The 20,752-nt window shown below is 34.6% G+C and overlaps 3 protein-coding genes across 3 annotated transcripts; 2 read left to right on the top strand and 1 right to left on the bottom strand.

Moving 5' to 3' along the window:
• Positions 1-1,847: 1,847 nt before the first annotated feature.
• On the top strand, positions 1,848-6,957 carry LOC108202936 (3-oxoacyl-[acyl-carrier-protein] synthase I, chloroplastic). The gene is made up of 7 exons (XM_017371568.2): positions 1,848-2,437; positions 3,908-4,339; positions 4,815-4,988; positions 5,957-6,070; positions 6,202-6,303; positions 6,500-6,566; positions 6,670-6,957. Exons 1-7 carry the CDS (start codon positions 1,985-1,987, stop codon positions 6,735-6,737), a joined length of 1,410 nt encoding a protein of 469 aa, XP_017227057.1. The 5' UTR covers positions 1,848-1,984; the 3' UTR covers positions 6,738-6,957.
• Positions 6,958-7,103: 146 nt separating this feature from the next.
• LOC108223776 (acyltransferase Pun1) lies at positions 7,104-10,316 on the top strand. The gene has a single exon (XM_017398196.2). The coding sequence runs from the start codon at positions 8,831-8,833 to the stop codon at positions 10,187-10,189; it is 1,359 nt and encodes a 452-aa protein (XP_017253685.1). The 5' UTR covers positions 7,104-8,830; the 3' UTR covers positions 10,190-10,316.
• Positions 10,317-10,575: 259 nt separating this feature from the next.
• Positions 10,576-19,730, bottom strand: LOC108202927 (probable aspartyl aminopeptidase). The gene is made up of 10 exons (XM_017371555.2): positions 19,526-19,730; positions 19,375-19,444; positions 16,885-17,020; positions 16,288-16,560; positions 15,822-15,969; positions 15,183-15,422; positions 13,994-14,126; positions 13,225-13,406; positions 12,584-12,696; positions 10,576-10,764 (listed from the first exon to the last, which is right to left on the bottom strand). Exons 1-10 carry the CDS (start codon positions 19,673-19,675, stop codon positions 10,659-10,661), a joined length of 1,551 nt encoding a protein of 516 aa, XP_017227044.1. The 5' UTR covers positions 19,676-19,730; the 3' UTR covers positions 10,576-10,658.
• Between the last annotated feature and the right edge of the window lie 1,022 nt (positions 19,731-20,752).

The following is a 20,752-nucleotide window of genomic DNA, read 5'->3' as shown; positions in this document are numbered from 1 at the left end:
GTAATACCAATACTAATATATAAAATTGTAAAATTGGACTATAATTCATGGTGAAAAAATGAAAATAAATTTATACACGTAATTAACAATTTAAAGTATGACGAATCTTAATTTTATTTGTTTTTTTTAAAGTAATCATGTTCTTACATTGTCACCTTTCTTCAATTTTTTTGGATTGATTGTGCACAAAAACATCTAACTTAAATATAACCACCCTCTTAAAAGTTGCTTGAACGGAGCAAACAGATAATGCATGAATAATTTTTTCATGTATACAAAGTAAATAATATAAAAATTAACAACAAATATGTCCGATGAACAAAACAAATATTATAAAAGAATAACCAACAAACATACATCACTAATAGTTAATTTATTGACATCAACTATCAATATCATGTCAAGACTATATTTTTTTCTCATGTTTGGATTTGTCGACTCCAATATAACGGTTTATAACGACATTTGCTTGCAACAACCTTTACTTTACTGTATAAACAGCCTTCACTTATCGTTGCAGGAGAACGACACATCCGAGTTAGAAATCGAGCAAGAGAAAGGTATTTCTAAGTTTTGATATTTTTCATCCAAAAATTTCAGAAAATTAGAAAAATAGAACGGAGCGATGTGAGAGGCGCCACCTACACGCCCCTCGCTTCTCTTTTAAAAATCGAGTAAGAGAACTATTAGGTAAGTTTGTGGTATTGAGAGAGGAGGTTGTGTTTAGATGATCCAAAACCCTACGATCTATACGGGTATTTATAGGTGCAGAGAGACTTGTTTGCTACTCTTTCCCATAATTAAATAATCTGAACAAAATCAGATTAAAATTTTCAAGCTACTATATTCCATAAATAATCTGTTCTTCCCATAATTAAATAATCCGAAACAAAATCAGATTAAAATTTTCAAGCTACTATATTCCATAAATGATCTGAAACAAAATCAGATTCTGAAACTTGCTTCTAATATACCCGAAACTAAAAAAAAGTAGCTCTAATTTTTGATATTTTTTCATCCAAAAATTCTAAAAAATTAGAAAAATAGAACGGAGCGATGTGAGAGGCGCCACCTACACGCCTCTCGCTTCTCCTTTATATAAGTATATTGATTTACAAACTAGATATTAAAATTATAACATATAAGATACATATATAATATAAATATAAATTAAAATTATACATATTTTGGACAATTCGGTCTATTCGGTCCGGACCGAAATATTTTTTTACGGACCGGACCGAACCGAACTTTATTTTGGTCTATTCGGTCCGGACCGAATGGACCGAACTTTCAGAAAATTTGGACCGAACCAAATCGAGTTTACACGGTTCGGTCCGGTTTTTCGGTTCCGGTTCGGTTTTGCTCACCCCTACTCTTTGTGAACACAATATATTCGAGAACCGTCTATGATTAATGGTCCTGACAGCAAGAGCAAGTCCAATAGGTTACTTAAACTCACATTTATGTAATGTACTAAAAAAAAAGCAGTCCAACACTATCCCAGTGGTTATTTAAATAATCATCTCTCTCTTTATTTCTTTGTATTTTCTCTCCTTTTCCCCTTCTCTCTCAAATTTACTATCAAAATAATATTAGGAGAACAAATATAGAGATTGCTAAAAGTAGATTACCTAAATCACTGAGACTCACTAAAATTTATTATTTTATATTATTAATAAATAATGAGACATATTGGACATGCTCTCGGCAGATAAATTAAACACCCTTTAAACTCGATCATTTCAATTTCCCAGCTCTTAAAAAAAGAGTTAACCAAAACGAAGACACTCTTTGCTCGTGAGTAACACACAAGTGAACCGGTTAGGTAATCTAAAATCTAAGTCCCAATATAAAATATTAGTAGCATATCTGTCCCATATATCCCACATGTAAATTCACTCAAACCACCGCACACCCTTGGGACTACTAGACTCATCTCTCTCATTTTCAATCCCAATCCACTAAATCTCTCTCTTACACCATGCAAGCTCTCCAATCTTCACCTCTCCGAGTCTCCCCACTCGACCCACTTCGCAAACCCACCTCCGGCGCCGCCACCGTCACTAATGTCCGCCCACCTCACAAGAAAACCTTCATCTCCGCCGCAGCAACCACCACTTCCGCCCCCAAAAGAGAGACAGATCCGAGCAAGAGAGTGGTGATCACAGGAATGGGATTGGTGTCTGTGTTTGGGAATGATGTGGATACTTATTATGACAAGCTGCTTGCTGGTGAATCTGGGATTGGTTTGATTGATAGATTTGATGCTTCCAAGTTTCCCACGAGATTTGGTGGTCAGATTCGTGGGTTTTCATCAGAAGGGTATATTGATGGGAAGAATGATAGGAGGCTTGATGATTGTCTGCGTTATTGCATTGTTGCTGGTAAAAAGGCTCTTGAGAATGCAGATCTTGGGGGTGATAAGCGCTTCAAGGTTTGGTTTTTGTTTTGGCTGTGGTTGTTTACTTTGTTGATTTGATTTGATTTGATTTGATTGTTAGTGTAATTGTAGTTTGTTATGTGATTGTTTGTTGAATTGCACATGCATGATTGAATTTGTGATTTTTTTTTTTGGTGGTATTTGATTTGGGTTTAGTGGAATTGCAGCAATGTGATGAATTGTTTGGTCTGTGTGTGTATTTCTACATTTTTGGTATTTTTGGATGCAGCGGTTGTTAGTAGTAGATTAGAGAAATTGTGCATAGGAATGTTAGGAGTTAGGACTCATGACTTCTATGGTTGGGGTTTGAAAAGGATTGGTTTTGCGCAGGCTATGAGGCTAGTGGCAGTGCTAGCTTGCCTTTGCTCAATCTTTCAGTGGTTAAAGATTAAAAATACTGTTATTTACAAATAAATAAAAAAACTCTTTGAAAATTTATTGTTGCCGGGTGTATAGGACAGGAGTCTGGTTTTCGCTCTATCGAGTAGATATATAAGTTCCTTTTTTGTTATATGTATACAAGTTATAATCGTGTATTGGTATTATTTCTTATTATCTTCACATGTCTGCACACGTCTTTACGTTTTGTAGACCCTGTTTACATGTTAACCTACCTTGATACAGCTCATTACAAGCCGGATAGACCTTATATGGATTGGTTAACGAGTGTGTATTTATATAAGGCCCATGCACGTGTGACGTGTATCTTATGCACATATGTATAGATTGCTTTGATTTCTGTTGTCGCAAAATTTATATTACGGTTTTTCTATGGTGTGCCCATGGGCACATACTAAGCACTAGAATCTATGAATTTGGATGGTTTTGATTGGCTTACACTCCTTAATAATGGTGGACCCCCCCTGCATTTACAACAACCACACCAATCAAAACCATCCAAATTCATAGATTTTAGTGCTTAGCATGTGCCCATGGGCACACACTAGACAAACCGTTTATATTATTATGATTTATGCCTAAAAGGTAACCATTCTGATAGATTAGTAATTTTGGACATGCTATTAATTCTCTGGTGGCAAGTCAATTGTCAACAGATACGGGTCTCTTCCCTTATTGGGATACTTGGTGCTCACGCAAAGCTTCCGCGGTTACTATTTTAAGTTTCCCTAAGTTATTACTTGTCGTTTTGTAGAAAATATTTTGACCTCTGAAATTCGTTCTGGTAGATATGGACGGGACAACAGTTCTAAATTTCATTCAAATACAAACTACATATGTTTGGTTGGTCAAACACATTTACTTTGGTGAATGTTCAAGTAAATCACATAAATGGCTGTTCTTTTTGTTTATATCTCCCCAAATAGTGATTTTCATTGGATATCCGTAATAAATGTTTAATTAAATCGAATATTGTCCCCACTCTCCCTTACGTTCAGTCATGATAATTTTTCCTGACAAAAAGTTTGGATTTTTTCCTAATCTACATGTTTATCTGGTATTTAGGTCGATAAAGAGCGTGCTGGTGTACTGGTTGGAACTGGGATGGGCGGTCTTACAGTATTTTCTGACGGTGTTCAGGCTTTAATAGAGAGAGGTCATCGGAAAATTACTCCGTTTTTCATCCCGTATGCCATTACAAACATGGGTTCTGCGTTGCTTGCAATTGATCTCGGCTTCATGGGACCAAATTATTCAATTTCTACTGCTTGTGCTACATCTAATTATTGTTTCTATGCTGCTGCAAATCACATCCGGCGAGGTGAGGCTGATTTGATGATTGCTGGCGGAACTGAAGCTGCTATTATACCTATTGGGCTGGGAGGATTTGTTGCATGTAGAGCATTGTCGCAGAGAAACGATGATCCAAAGACTGCTTCTAGGCCATGGGACAAAGATAGAGATGGCTTTGTCATGGGTGAAGGAGCTGGTGTTTTGGTAAAATTTGCTCTTAGATTCTTTTTGTACTTACGTTAGACCTTGTGTTTCACTTATTTTTTGTTTTCTTTTATTTTTACAAGTGGTCCTACCATTAAGTTAGACACTTCAATTAACAGGGTATGAGCAGCATAGGCTTTTAATTGATTTCTAAACTCAAAAAACTTGTATTTTTATTAATTTGATGCTAGCACAATGTGCTGCAATACGCACGTGTTCTTATGGTATTGGTAAAAAAAAGTTATAAAAAAATGAAAGAAAAGAATTTGTCAACATTGTTTACTTTGTTTGTTATCTTACCCTGCTCATACTTGACTGTTCTATATTTTGAGGACTTAGGTAACTACATGAAAATATCCTTCACAGTAATGCTTATCTGTTTCAATGAACTATTAGGAATCAAATAATGATGAGGTTTCCAAAATAATATCTAAATCAGGTTGGTTTAAATTTCTAATATTCTAATATCTGGTAGGTAATGGAGAGTTTGGAACATGCTATGAAACGAGGTGCACCAATAATTGCCGAGTATCTAGGAGGTGCAATCAATTGTGATGCTTATCATATGACCGATCCAAGATCTGACGGACTTGGTGTTTCTTCATGCATTCAAAGCAGTCTTATAGATGCTGGAGTGTCACCAGAGGAGGTAAATGTGGTCCTTTTGCAGTCTACTTCTTTTTTATTGTTGTCATTAGGTATTGTCTCCTGCTCTGGCATAATATGGATGTTTAAATAAAAACAAAAAGGTGCGGATGTTTATTAGATATGGGTTGTGATAGATTTACGAATATATGTTTGTGGGAACGCGAGTATTTATTTCTTTTATAAATATTTACACACAAATATTACATCTAGGAAATGGCATATCCCGAAGAAAACCCATATCTTTCTTGCTGTGTAACAAATATAAATGTTGATGTCTGTGTAACAGCTCAATGCTGTGGATTTAGAACAAATTTACTCATTTTATTTTTGAATAACCTATTTTGTTACAATCAGTTAGATTGTCCTGTTCCTTCAGTTTCAATCTATACTTCTATACTATACTATAAAAAGCCAACATGGGTATAATCTGTAGTCCAAATTTTTAGTTATATTTTTTGGTTTGGTACTCTTCTTCTGAAACTATAAGTCTAGAACAAGTGGAGGTCTATCACTCTTGCATTGTTAAAATGGTTTAAATACTAAAAACACTCATGACAATACATTATCATATAATATCTCATAAAAAAATTATAATGATGTTAAAAATAAAATTATAAATATCCAATTTTGAAATTTTTTTAACAAAACCCTCATATAACTTTTTTTTAAACTCTAACGTGTTCTATTTCAATACATACACTAACCCTAACGGAAAAATATTTATAAATAGATAATAAATTATAAAAGCTAAATTTTCCTGAGAACGTATAATCAGTTGGTTAATATAATTTAATTAAGATTCAACTCATTAATACTAATATATTAATGAAATGATGTTAAAATTTAGATTATAAATTACGAATTATATACCCGCCGGTGCTTCGCACGGGTTAAAGGCTAGTATTAGTTATAAGGAAATGATTTATGCGACCATAACTTACCGAACTCCCACTTAAATTCTTATCACAGGTCAACTACATAAATGCACATGCAACTTCCACTTTAGTTGGTGACCTTGCTGAGGTTAATGCTGTCAAGAAAGTATTCAAGAATACTTCAGGAATTAAGATGAATGCAACCAAGGTAATCCCCTCCCCTACCCAGGGGGAGAACTTGTATATTCTTCAGCTATATCTTTCTACAAGTCTTAAAACTACATGCACTTCCTTTCTTAATATTTGTATATTTTCTCACTTGTTTTTTATTTGCTTTAGTCTATGATAGGCCACTGTTTAGGTGCTGCCGGGGGTTTGGAGGCTATCGCTGTAATTAAAGCCATTACTACAGGGTGGTTGCATCCTACGATTAATCAATTTGTATGTCACCCTCTTTACTTGAGATTTTAATATGTATGGCTGCTAGCATTAGGTCTCAAGCTTTTCCTTGGTTTTGTTTGTTTATTGTTAGTTCTAAGAGCTCATTTCTGATAAACATATTTGTATTCATAAGCAAACGGCTTGCTTTCTTATCCATCTACTTCTTGGTCATGATTGTCCTTTTGTCTAATTCCAGAACTCCGAGCCTTCAGTGGAGTTTGACACCGTGGCTAATCAGAAACAACAACATGAAGTAAATGTTGGTAAGATTTTTCGAGCTACATTGTCTGTTCCAAATGTATCTACATCTTTATTTGAAAACCAATCATACAACCGTTGCCTGATTTAAAATTGCAACACCTGCAGGCATCTCAAATTCGTTCGGATTTGGTGGACACAACTCTGTTGTGGCATTCTCTGCATTCAAATCGTGAATTGGCACATCCTTCATTGTATGTAGTATGTGTAACCATATCAATCTGTTCTTTACCTTAGTTTTGTCAATTTCTTGCAGAGGCAGACATAGTTATCTTTTTTTTTTTTTTTCTGGGAGTCAGACTCTTGATGTTCTCACCATTCTTAGAACAACGAGGCTGAATAGGCATTAAAAAGTAATCCTTTTTGAATTATAAAATGATTTTTGGCATGTGTGAATTTTTTCGACTTGATTAGTATGTGAACTTTATATGTTATCTATGCTTCTTTAGCTTCATACTGGTAATTTTCCTTGCCAGTGAGAAAACGTCAGGATTATCCCAATTAAAAGTGGCGACGCGAAATACCAACATAGGAGGGAGTTGAAATACAAAACAGTGTATGTAGGTTTTGGAAATAACAAGATAGTAAAAATCATCGTCAATTTTTGCTGAGATATGCATCTCCAAAATGCATATTTGGGAAATATAATCCTGTTTGTATTTAACATTACCCTATTTCAGCGATATATAAAATATTTTTTGAAATATATAGAAACATATACCGACTTGGTATCAGTATAAGGTAAGATCAATTACAACCATTGTTGTTATAAGATCTAAGATCAAACTATAACCATTGTTGTTATATAAAAACATATACCGAGTTGGTATCAATATACAAATGTTTAATTCAGGTCTTGAAATCACAGCCTCAGAGAACCATTTTTCCATAGCCAATCTAGGCCGAAGATCTGTCATGATACCATGGAGGAGCTTCCTGGGTGAAAGAGCCCTTGTGCATTCGGGCGTTTCTTTCCCGCCATAAGTGATAAGCAAAAATCTGAGCACCAAGCAGAGCAATACTCTAATGTTGTGTTTGGTTGGGGAGAATGAGATGGAATGAATGAAAAATACTTGAAACCAATAGAGATAGGAAGAAAGTTTTGAAAAAAATTTGAAGAAGTGCAAAATTACTATATGATGAGATTTGAGAAGAAAATGAGGATAGGAGAGAATGGAGCATTCCATCTCAAATTGAAGGGGTGATATCTAGCATATGAGTTAAGGAATGGAATGAAGGAAGGAATGAAATTTCTTAATAATTGTCCCTAACATAGTTCATTTTTCATTCCATTCCTCCCGGAATCATTCACCCCAACCAAACACAACATAAAAGACGTGTCAGTGATAGACATAAGGTGCGGGAGAAACTCCTTTAAATTTCATGATAGGCAATTGCAATTCCCAAATTCTGATAGGCCTGCTCAATTTGATTTTAATATGGCTACGGTTAGAATTCAATATCAGCCCTGCGAGTTCTGTTTTATGTGTCTCAACTTCGCATCTCTCAAGGATTTTCCCCAGATCTCAAAAACCAAACTGAAACCATTTTACCGGAAGAATCAAAACCGAAACAAAATCAAAATTTCATCTGTTTAATCTCATCCACTAGAAAAATATTTTAACAAAATGATCACACTAAGAAAACAAGATACAGTAAATGAATTTCATAACTCAATTAGGGCCAAATTGCGATGCAGTATGTACAGACTAGAATATGAGTAAAACATGAACAATAAAATCCAAAACCGAAAATTCCAGTGAAAACAACATGGGCTAGAAACCGTCATGACATGATTCTTAGTGTAAACATTTAATCAGAAACCAACAAAACTAAACTAATAATAAATAACTATAAGTAATAAGAGAAGTACATAGAAATTTTAGAAATATTATAGCAAGACAAACAGAAAAAGGCTCAGACTCATTCAGAAAAGCACAGACAATCAAAAATTGGTAAAATATGATCATGCAAGGACAGAGGACAAAAGCATAAATAATTCGAAACGGCACCACGTACTTATTATAGTAGATTACACAGGGAGAACAAAGTTTATATAAACGAACAAAGACCTCGTATAATTGAACATCAAGATGATCAAAGCTATAGACGTGTGGAAGAAAGCTGTGTGACTGAATCAAATACGATACTGAATTAGTGAATTTTGGCTTGAAATGTCATGCCAGGGAACAATATGGTATGCCATTGGCCTTATAAATATCTCCTTTCTCAATATATTTTATTTCATACTTGCTAATCTACAAGCATTATGGCAGCTAGAGGGCTAATCCTGCGAGCATCATCATTGTCCAATAGGCAAATAAATGTTGTCTCAAGATCAGAAACCAACATTAAACCTGATTCTCTTACACCCCTCAACCTCAGACATTACAAACTACCTTACCATGATCGAATGAAACCAGATTTTTATATGCCGTTTTTGTTATTTTATCCGAATCCTCAACCATCGGATCATAAGACGTCGATAGCAGAACTACTGCAGCATTCTTTGTCCAAGACACTTTCCAAGTACTACCCTTTTGCGGGGAGGCTAGGTTCTTCTGGTTCCTATGTCGATTGCAATGACGAAGGGGTTCACTTTGTTGAGGCTCAGATTGGATGCAATTTGTCTGAGATTTTAGAGAAAGCTCCAGTGGAGGATGAAGAAGAAGGCTTTGGCCAACTGGCTCAACTCTTTCCTCCTTCGTCGATATGGCACAAAGTATCGGGTTCTCCTTTGGTGCTTGTTCAGCTAAACCATTTTTCTTGTGGAGGATTAGCTGTAGCAGCTTGTCTGTCACACCGTGTTGCTGATGGAGGCACATTGTTGTCATTCTTGAGTTATTGGGCAAATATGTCGCGAAATCCCAGTGATCATGAAAAGCTAGCACAACTTGAGCCATGTTTCGTGCAGGGGGTGCTGCCCCATTCGTATGATGATGATTCTGTTGCAACTGAAGTTTTGCTGCCCGAAAAGAACTGGATCACTACGGAGATAGTGTTTCACAACTCAAAGATTGCAGAGCTGAAGGCCGCGCAGCAAAAACAAGACAAATTACACAATGTAGTAGAAGATCAAAAGTACACACGAAATGAGCTTGTGACCGCACTCCTCTTCAGATGTGCTGTAGCTGCTGCTACATCAAACTCTGAGGCCTTTCCTAACTCTGTGCTGTTCCAGGTTGTAAATGTACGTAGTCTCATTGATCCGCCACTGCCTCAAACAAGTGTCGGGAATCTGGTCAGTTCCAATCACATTGCAGCGAGTAGCAAGAGTGAGACAGAGCTTCATTCATTGGTAGGCCAAATGCGGAAAGGGAAGAAGCAGCTTGCAGGAATAAAGGATTTGGTCCGAAAAGAGGTCCTGCCATTATTCGACAAGTACGCGAAAAATAGTTACAAGTTCTATGTTGTGACCAGCCTATGCAATTACCCAGTGTTTGATGAGATGGATTTTGGGTGGGGAAGGCCGGTTGGTGTAACTCCTGTGGATGCGCCGTTTGGTAATTTCTTCTTGCTGATGGATACTCCAAATGGGGATGGTATAAAGGCCACTGTGAGTCTGGGAAAGGAAGACATGAAAAATCTCCGAGCCAATGAAGAACTGCTTGCTTATGCTTCTTTCTGATATCAAGAGGCTCTTTTCTTGATTCATTTGCATATTACTCTTTTCTTGAAAAATTCCCCTTCCAAAAATTTCCCTGTTATTGTTACAGTTTAATGTAGCGTGATTAATATATGAATCTGTTTTCACAGTTTTCACTTTCTCAATTAGTCAATTCCAAAGTATAATTTTCAGAACTTGGCAGGCTTAGGAAGCCAGCCGAGGAGCTAGGCCAAGGGAAACTGACTCTGAGAGAAGTTGGATTAGATATATTCTGAATGGGGCTTCACCAGTACAGCCTCCCTCTGAATTGGAACTCTGAGATAACTATAAAGTGAAGAAAGCAACACTTTATAATACTACATAAACATCTATGATTAGCAATTTGCGGAATATTGTTCTAAATGTCCTGAATGAATAAACATAAACGTTATCTTTATTCTTGGGCACTCGTTTAAGATTTAGAGTAAATATTTGTACTCAAAAGTAGTTATCAATCTACACATAGCTTCTTATCAATGTCTGAAAAATTCTGATAAAATGCTTTAAAATGCTTATAAGCAGTGTCAACATCATCCTTCCCGCATATCTCCCGTACACTGCAACAGAGCAAAAAATTGACATATTTCAATCACCAACTTAGTCAAGTAAATAACTAAAAGTAATAAATGACAGTGTGATGATAGAATATCATACTGGAAATCTCCGTCTAAACCATTTTTGCCCAAACATGGAGAAGAAGAAATCTGGTCAATCTTTTTAACGAGAGAAATGCATTCCAAAGAAAATACACACCTCTTGCTTAAACTTGTTAGCAACTTTAAGTAAAAAAAATCCAAGTAAGCTATACCAAAATCAACAAAGGCCCGACAAAATTTATGTTGGCATAGTTACTTATCTTTTCTGATGGGACTTGCAATTAGTGGCTGATAGCCTGATAACAAAATCTACTATAAAAAGGACTAGTGATAATATTTCAAACTGTTCTCCGCGTCAAGTCTCCAAGAGAACCAACACCAAATCCATCTCCACTATGCACCACAAGTTCAACTAGTAACCACCACAACCCACACTTGTTTGTCATGGAGATGATATAATTTGTTTAAAGAGAAACAATTAAAAGGTTAGTCAAAGGCTTACCACCAACTCCATCAGATGTTATTCTCACTTCTGTCTCCTCCAAGATAAGAGGGAGTAGTCACAAGTACGAGCTATACGAGTATAGAGAAATTACATTTCCCTATTGTATGTTTCGTAAGACTTTATGTGATGAGATAGGTTTTATTACAAACATAGTTATCAAGTCCTCTGTTTATATTAAGATACAGGGTTATGTTAGTTCTCTCTTATTAAATACCTTTGGAAAAAGGATGAAATACATGCAAGTTCTATGCTTAACCCTTATTTTATAAAATTTAAAATCCAGTTTTTTAGGTTGGGTTATGGCTAAAACCCAATAGCGTTCAACCAAGAAGGAGTTGATTGACTTTTTGTGAATCTTGACTTAATAACTAGTACATATACTGTACAAAATATGATATATTACTCTATATATTAAAACCAGTACATGCAAGAAAAAGTAGATAAAAAATGTTTTTAGGGAGAGCAATGGTCCACGCTCATTTTTGGGACTAAGTGGCTCCACACAAGTGGCAACTAATGTACTTATATCAAATTATGCCGTATAAAATCCTGCAAGCATTTTTCTGGATGAGATGAGTTTTCACTAATCTCTCCAATATATGTGTTTCAACCCAAAAATAAAAAGGTGCCATACATCAAGATAACGTAAATGGCTAAAAGAACTTGACAAATGTCTGAAACAAAAAAACAGTTTCACTTGTAAAATACACCCAACTTTCCTGAAAACTAAAGATGGTATATAATTTAAAGGTAAGTGGATGTTTCTGCATTCAAATACTAACTAACCCTTGTTATAATCGTCTAATACACTCCTTATTCTTCATAAGGTGAAAAGAATATGTAGAAAAGATAACATAGCATAAGATAGAACTTTGTTGAACTTTCAAATTCACTCTCCACCTATTCAAGGACGGACAAAGTCGTTTGATTTTTTTATTTTTTTTTGTCAGAAGTCGTTTAAATTTTAAATGTATACTGTTAGAAACATAATGGAAAGTAAAATTCAAGTTCATATATATGTACTGAGAGTCAATAACATTTAACTTGTATTAGACATTTAATATCTAAATTCTGACTTGATTTATAAATATTTTGTATTTACAATCTACCATGTATTTTTAATTTTATTCTTTATCGGCAATAACTGGACCCCCTAATGGACATTCTTAGTTCTCCAACACACATAAACAAAAAGGAGATATCTTCAAATATAGGGGTGAAAACTGAAAACAATATTCGATGAATTTAAAAACTTGAGTAAAGTACTGAAGATACCTATGCATAGATAGCTGAGAAATTCCACAATCAACAGTACGTATTCCGATCCCTGAAGCAAGTATGGGACCTATAGTAGAGCCACATCCCATATCATTTCTGACCACAAACTCCTGCATAGCAAGCAAAAAAATATCAATTCAAAAACTATTTCAATTACGAAATCGGCAATATGTTTCATATTATTGTAGCCAAGTCCAAAAGGCCTCATTTAGATGCATACTGCATACACAGTTCCTTCTGCGACACAAACATGACTGCCTTTACTTTAGTATAATATCTAATTGCGTAGTTACGGAAGTATTTGCATTGAGTAGAGCAAATTATTTTTTGATGCCAACAGTTGATATCTCGTAGGTAACTGCCCAACTGGTCAGATGTCCAATTATGAAGTTGGAGATAAATCTTTAAGATGCAAACAATCTGAGAATGTACGAGTGCTTTCGACCTTCTTGCTTGAAGTTTGAGAAGTGCACTATGCAAAATTAGTCTAAAAAAGGAAAATGAAATAGATAACTTCTAAAATATCAGTTAATAATGAACATAATGCAGGTCATCAAATCATTAACAGTATACGTAGATTTTTTTTAAGGTCAGTCTGTTTATACATTTTAATGTGAAGTACTTGAAGATGCACTTACCTGTGTCGGAATGTTATTAATTTTGCCAACTTCTTTAAAGAGAAAAGCTGTAACGCCACTTGTAGCATAGCGCTGATTGGCATTGTGCTTTATAACAAGCCCCTTTCCTATTTCTGGTCGATGATGTTCTTCATGCTTGTCCGAAAAATTTGGGTGGACACCGTGTGCCATGTCAGCAGATACTACACGAAAAAGTATTAAAATGAGTTCAGGTTTCACTTGCGTGTCAGATTATATAATGAAAAAAATTAGAAAATGCTAGAGGATAATGTTTCCCAGAAAAGGTCATGAATGAGCAATATAGGGCTCCCTTCACAAGCTTCTGTTGCTGGGCTTCTCATTAGACCACTATATTCCACAATCCCATTTCAACCCTTGTCATATTTCTGGCATGATTTCCTAAAACTCTTTTGGAAGAAGAAAGGAAATAAGAAATAGCATCATGATTTACGTCAGCAAAAATAAGTAATAAAATCGAAGAGTTGAGACCAACATTTTGAGATTGGTAATAAATCTCTGAAAAAAAGTTCAGAAAGGTAGGATGAAGGTGAAGAAGAGGCTGGTTGTTGTCATGGCATCTTCAAGGACAACAACATGGCATCCTATAATGTTTAATTAGGACAAAATAACCATTGAATCCTCAATCCACCTTGTATCTGATTCATGGGTCCTTGTATCTGTTCAAGGGCAACTAATATTCCATGGGTTCTTTCATTATGGAAAGAGATTGACAGCCATCTATGCAGATGCAGAATCTTCACCAACTTACCAAGAAATGACTGGCGAATGGAACGCTCGTACACACTTTCTCCAACATAGTTATGAACTAAAGAATCAACTATCCTTCGCATGGCCTGAAACATGGTTGGCGCACCTGCTCCCTGGGCTGAATCGGAACCTACCTGTGGGAGGTATTTTTAGTTAATGAAATTGAGAAAAGAAGAATCAAAGCAGTTAAGTGGACAGGAGAGAGTAAATCAGCAAATAGTATTAAGTTGATGGAGAACGAAAATTTAGAACTTGTATATATGTTATCAATTAGTTTGTATATATTGTGTGTAAAGATAAATAATATATTTATCTAAATGTTTGATATTTGGGGCTAGTAGTTTATAATATATAGGTGCTCAAGTGTTAACTGGACTTGGTCATATAGTTTATTTCATCAGGTACTCTACTCTCTATACATTGATGTAATCCTGCATAGCATATTAGACTTGGTTATTGAGATATTTTGAAATATTGAATTGGGTTTCTTTCTGTGTTGCAATCAGTGATTTTTCTCACTTCTGCGGTTATGGTGCTAGGTGTTCTGTGGTTCATCCACCATAGTTCTATCTAATTTATCATTTTTATTGACATATCTCTGTTTTTACAGTTTACCCCGTATCACAAGTGCACTTCCACATTTATGGACAGGAGTCACAAGACCCAAATAATGATCAAGGCCTATTCTGTGCTTCTTTCAAGTCTCACATTAATGTGTTCATGGTGTATGAAAAGGGAGACTTTTTAAGGTGTCGCTACTTTTGCCTCATTCATTATTCACATTTTGCAATCATAACACTTTACCATTAAAGTTTTATCTCTTTCATTAGTCAAAGAAAGAAAGAGTAAAATGGCAAAAGATAGGAAAAAAGTTGTCAGGATATAGGAGATAAAATTACTTAAGTGTTAAATCCCCAAAAATGAATGTTGGCTTTATCGCTGCTGATTGAAATCTACAACATAGACATATCAAAAATAGAAGCAAAAGACCAGCCCTTATAACCACTTAAATCTAATGGCTAATAACTTGCGTAAAAAATGGGATGCAACAGAACAGCCTCCCATAAAAAATTATGTTCATATAATAAGATAATGCGAGGGATTTTTATTCTTTAAAATAATCCATAAAACGAATATAAACAAGTAATCAGATTAATGTTCTCGAGCAGAAAAAGGACTTAGTCACTTACCTCTTCATTATCAAAAAGAGCGACCATTCGAATTGCGTGTTCGTTTGATAGGTCTTCCGGTGATTGACAGGAATCAATAAGGGCTCTTAAAGCACAATAACTTGATGCCAGATTATCTAATCGTCCAGAAAATATAAACTCATTATTGCCACCTCCAAGGCAGCTTGGTTGGGTATCACAGACATTCAGTTCAATACTCACTATGTCATCAATCTTACAGCCAACTTCGTCTGACAAGATCTACAAATAGAAGAAATCTTAAGCTTAATTTATAAACTAGCTACCCTCAGAAAACAAAACTAATAATCAGACTATTAAAGATGGGTCAAGCATGAGTTGAATTGCCTTTTAGATGTTTCCCCCAAGTATTTTAAGACTGTTGTACGATTAATTCTAAATCTTGCAACTGCAATTTACATTTTAGACCATTAAACTGAAATTCAAACATGAGCACTACGGATTTTACATTACAAAACAGAGCATACATGACAATGTTTTTCTATTGCTAATCTACAAATTAAAGGCCCACAAAAGCTTATGTCATGACCCTTTCTTCCCCATCACAAATGTCTGCCCAGTGCCCACTGTGCACTTTAATAACACATACAAGTTCAGGACACCAAAGATTTAGAAACTTACCTGCATAAGCAGTGGATGATGAGCATCTTTTGAAGACAATTCAGAATTTTTCCCTTTGTGATCAGCAGTTGCATCCTCGTGTCTTGTTGCTAGTAGAGGGATAAGCTGAGTCTCTAAATTCGGCTTGAAACCATCTTTATTTACTGTGCTAGACAAATAAACAACAGGAAGATAGCCAATTTAGCCACAAATATGATTAGACTAACAAAACTTCATGAAAAGACAAAGCAAATGTATCAAAAAAATTGCCATACATATCACCCAGAATTTAAAGATTATATACTTCATTGAAGCTTAAAGCACTTTATTAAAATTAAAATAAGAGAAAACAAGTAACAAGACCTTGCATACAGAGAAAACTAAGGTAATTGCAATAGCTAAAATTATCTCCGAAAGAGCATCCAGCATACTTCATAATGAATCTTGACATACAATGTTAACTATGCTTGAAGAAAGGACAACAAACCGGTCAAGATGAATAGCCAAAGTAGGTACTCGTAAAAGAGGCCTCTTCACTTTGACAAGCTTGTGCAAAAAGGTCCCATCATTATGTCTTACTATGACCCTTCCGGCTAAACTTAAGTCCCTGTCAAACCAAGTGTGCCACAAACCTCCACCATATGTTTGCACATTGAGCATCAAATATCCAGACTTGGATGATGCTGACTTTGGCTTCAATTTCAGACATGGGCTATCGGTGTGGGCAGCAATCACATGAAAACCATTACCAACAGAATACCTGAAAATCTTATGACAGTTTGTCAGAACAGAATAAAAGAATAAAAACCTTGCATACTATAATATATTAGGTATGCTGATTGTTCTAAACAAGCAGTACCCCATGCAGTAAGGGATCTACTTAGTCAGGTTCATACAGGCATACAAAATATGGTCAATGAACAAATCTACTAAATTTTCGCAAGAAAATGAGCCTTGTAGAACCCAGACAGAATGGAAAGAAGACTCCAACTTATATTGGTGTTAGTAGTCTCACATCCATATCAAGAAGCTTAACATCATACGTATTCCTATTTCAATCTCTTGCGTAAATATGCCGACTTACTTTTCCCCAATAGCAAAAGCAACCAAACTAGACATGTTCCTTGTGAAGAAATAGCGGCCACCAGGCTGCAGGTCCCATTCCTCATTCTCACTTAGCAATTGAAATCCAGCAGCGATTAACTGTTCTTTAGCTTCAGCTTCATAAAAGGAAAGCGATATATGAGAAGAAAGCACTATATTTCCACTGCATATAGCACTATTCTAAACACATATAGATACTTGGAAAGATACTATTCGAGAACTGGAATCACGCAGCAGGCAGCATGAAATCCTGTAGCAACTATAAAGCTGTGTTCACTTGGATGGAATTGAATGGAGGGAGAATGGAATGAATTTTGTACTCTAAATTGGATGTGATTATAAAAAATGTCTATAATTTTCATTCCTTCAATCATTCCGTTCCAACAATTTAAACTAGAAATCTAACCCACATGTTTTGGAAGGAATGATCATTCCACTTCTTCATCATGTTTCTCTGCAATCTTCATCATAAAAATTTAGACTTACTCATATTTAATCACTATAGTCTCATACTTTCTTCTTTCACCATAAAACTTCTTTATAATTTTACATTCCATCCTCTCCTCTTTCCATTCCATCTAAGTAAACACAACCTAATTGTTCTTATACAAGCTATGAAAGTGGAGTGACCAAATAATAGACATTAGCTGAAATGAGAAGACAAAGCACAAAATGCAACAGATTTTTACTACTCCCTCCCTCCCAATTTATTTGTCTTGTTTGACTTTTTGTGGTCAAATTGACCAAACTTTAACTGAAAGCTATATATTTTAGATATTTAGATAATTGAAAATATTCATTAAAAATATATTAATGGAAATTATATATATTCTACTATAAAATGTATTTTTCAGATTTTTTAAATTATGTAAAAACAATTAATAATTAGGGTTAATTATCTAGTTGGTCACTGAAGTGGACTTAATGTATCAAGTTGGTCACTGAACTGAAAACGGTATCAAGATGGTCACTAAAGTCACAATAAATATCAAACAAGTACCTTGAAATATGAGTTCAAACAGTAAAAATATTATTTATAAAGTTTTACACATTATTTTTAAATTTTACCACAACCAACTAAAAGGTTATGACTCCTAATATTTATGATAATATATTTAGATTATATCAAATTTATATATTATTATATAGTTTTTTTTATTTATTTTAATTAAAAATAAATAATAACTAAACTTGATAAAATATTAATATATTATCATAAATACTAGAATTCATAACCTTTTACTTAGTTTTGATAACATTCAAGAATAATGTGTAGAACTCTATGAATAATATTTTTACTACTTGAACTTATATTTCGTGGTACTTGTTTTACATTTAAGGCGACTTTAGTGACCATCATGATATCATTTTGAGTTCAGTGACCAACTTGATACATTAAGTCCACTGTGATCAACTTGATTATTAACCCTTAGAGCAAGTCCAACAGCTGCCTCAAATGATGTCCTAAGTCATAATTTGAGGCATTTGATTAAAAATATTACTCCAACGGTGTCCTAGTGATGCCTTAAATTCCTAAGACAACTTACTTTAGCCCTATTTTTAGGGCTCACCTACTTGAGCCTCATTTCACTTTTAATAATAAAATATTATCATTCTCTCTCTATCCACTACTTTTCCCTCTACTTTTTCATTGGATAAGGCTTCTTGTTGGAGTGAATGTATAAAAGTGATGTCCTAAACTACTAGGACATCATATTTTATTAGAGCAAGTCCAACAGTGTGCTAGCCGGATCCCTAAATATAATATAAAAAATTATGTCCTAGTATTTTAGGTTATATTCTACTAACTTCAACTCCAACAATGTGCCTTATTTTCACTATATGTTTAATATTTTATTATTAAAAGTTCACTTTTATCATTAAAACATAATATAAAATAGAGAGAGAAAGAGAGTGTTGGTAAGAATTTATTATAAAATATGGGATAGGGCAAGGAGAGATAGGGCTTGAATGGGTTGTCCTAGTGATATAGGGCATCACTAGGACATTGTTGGATCAAGTTTTTTCATGAAATGCCCTATATTATGACTTAGGACACTAAATAAGGCAGCTGTTGGACTTGCTCTTATTTTTATAAGGCATCCATTAAGACACTCTTGGACTTGCTCTTAATAATTATCAGTCAAAATTTGATCAATTTGATCATAAAAAATCAAACAATACAAATAAATTGGAACAGAGGGAGGCCGGAATTCTAGACTGCACGTAATTATGACTACGAATCATCAGAGCCTGGAGAACAGGAAATTCTATGGCATTGTGTTGGTACCACGCCTATTGTGTTTCTCGATCTTTTTGACCTCTAGAATCCATTTTTCGACTTCATCCTTTTAGAATTGTAACTGCTACACTCCATACGCTTACAACTTTTACAATATCACTTAGTAATTGTACACCAAACTTGTTATTATAACCAATCGTATCACGAAATTTGTTTAAAACATGATACCTGTAGCATGAAACTGAGTCCATGACTCGTTGAGATAATCCAGTAAGCCACCTACTATCGAACAATTAACCTGATTTAAATTACAAAAATGAGGAGCAGCGAGAGTGTAGTAGTGTAAATAGAGATTAGAGAGTTGAGAAACAATAAAAACCTGGGAGCTTGCGCGCGGAGCGAGAGAGGAACAGAGCTTGCGATTGTGATTGAAATTGAATTGATGAGTGAATCGAAAGCGTGGTGTTTTTATTGGAAAAGGAAATGAATGGAGAAGCTGCAAGTGGAACCGAGCCATGGGTATCGCCATCTCCGCGCTACAGCTCTTATTTTCTTCAGATACGTCTAGATGAGTTCGTGCTGTGCAGATTAAAAAGTCGTTCCAAATAACATTTTTTGTAAAAATTAATGAAAATGAGTTTTTTTTTTTTAATTTTAGAATCAATGAAAATGAGTTTTGTTGGTATTGTGGTTAATTTTGAGAAAATGTTCAGAATAATTAATTTTCAGTGACCATAGGTCCAAAATACATATTCTCCGCACAAATGTCCTTTGCAATCAGACTGTGTTGTAAAAAGCGGGAATCGGACTTAATCGGTGAAGTCACGGAACAGGGATTAATCGGTGATTAATTGAATTGATCAGGGATTAATCGGATTAATCAGTGATTAATCGGAGATTTAATCAGTTCGGCGAGTTACGGAACATGGATTAATCGGTGACTAATCGTGATTAATCACCGACTTTTAGAACAGAGGCAATCACACGACCTCGTAATCTACATTCGTATAGTATATAATATAAAATTAAGATTGAATAGAATTGTTTTTATCCTTATATAAAGCTCCCGAACTTAACCCAAAATTCAAATAACTTCACAGCTCTGTACGTTGATGAGACTTGAAGAAAAGTTTGTGTCGACGTCAAGTGCATCTCTCTCCGCTGAGAACTGATGAGAGGGTTGAGGAGTTTATATCCAAATTTCGTCAAAAACTGAACATTGAGAGAGAACAATCTATACTTAATTACCAAGAGATGTTGGGTATGGATGTAATAGCCAAACACATTCATGTGTGTGTCTAGTCTTTATACCATACTACTATTATTATTATTATTATTATTTTATTAAAACTAAAATATTAATAATTTTATTAGTCGGTCGAATTTTATTATCCAGACAGTATTATTCTACGGATCTCCTCAAATAAACTGTTTATTATCAATTAAGCGAAAATATTTAAAAATTCGATCAGTATAATCGGTGTGTATTTAAATTAAATTTAAAATATAAACAATAAAATTACAAATATTATACATCATTCGTGCATGACACAAGTAATAAGCTAGTTATATATTATTAGTAAGCAAATAAAAGTGTTAACATTTT

The sequence above is a fragment of the Daucus carota genome, chromosome 1, assembly GCF_001625215.2.
Source record: "Daucus carota subsp. sativus chromosome 1, DH1 v3.0, whole genome shotgun sequence".
NCBI classification, from domain to species: Eukaryota; Viridiplantae; Streptophyta; class Magnoliopsida; order Apiales; family Apiaceae; genus Daucus; species Daucus carota.
The sequence above is the reverse complement of the archived record's forward strand: the minus strand, read 5'-3'. Positions and strand labels throughout refer to the sequence as shown.

What these genes read in the sequence shown, in the direction of transcription:
- LOC108202927 (XM_017371555.2), bottom strand. Translation starts at nt 19,675, where the DNA reads ATGGCGATACCCATGGCTCGGTTCCACTTGCAGCTTCTCCATTCATTT. An exon ending in GACTCAGTTTCATGCTACAG is followed by an intron (nt 17,021 to 19,374) that starts GTATCATGTTTT and finishes CCTTTTATGAAG; the next exon opens with CTGAAGCTAAAGAACAGTTA. An exon ending in CTCTTTTTGATAATGAAGAG is followed by an intron (nt 14,127 to 15,182) that starts GTAAGTGACTAA and finishes TACCTCCCACAG; the next exon opens with GTAGGTTCCGATTCAGCCCA.
- LOC108223776 (XM_017398196.2), top strand. Translation starts at nt 8,831, where the DNA reads ATGGCAGCTAGAGGGCTAATCCTGCGAGCATCATCATTGTCCAATAGG.
- LOC108202936 (XM_017371568.2), top strand. Translation starts at nt 1,985, where the DNA reads ATGCAAGCTCTCCAATCTTCACCTCTCCGAGTCTCCCCACTCGACCCA. An exon ending in CTGGAGTGTCACCAGAGGAG is followed by an intron (nt 4,989 to 5,956) that starts GTAAATGTGGTC and finishes TTCTTATCACAG; the next exon opens with GTCAACTACATAAATGCACA. An exon ending in ACAACATGAAGTAAATGTTG is followed by an intron (nt 6,567 to 6,669) that starts GTAAGATTTTTC and finishes CAACACCTGCAG; the next exon opens with GCATCTCAAATTCGTTCGGA.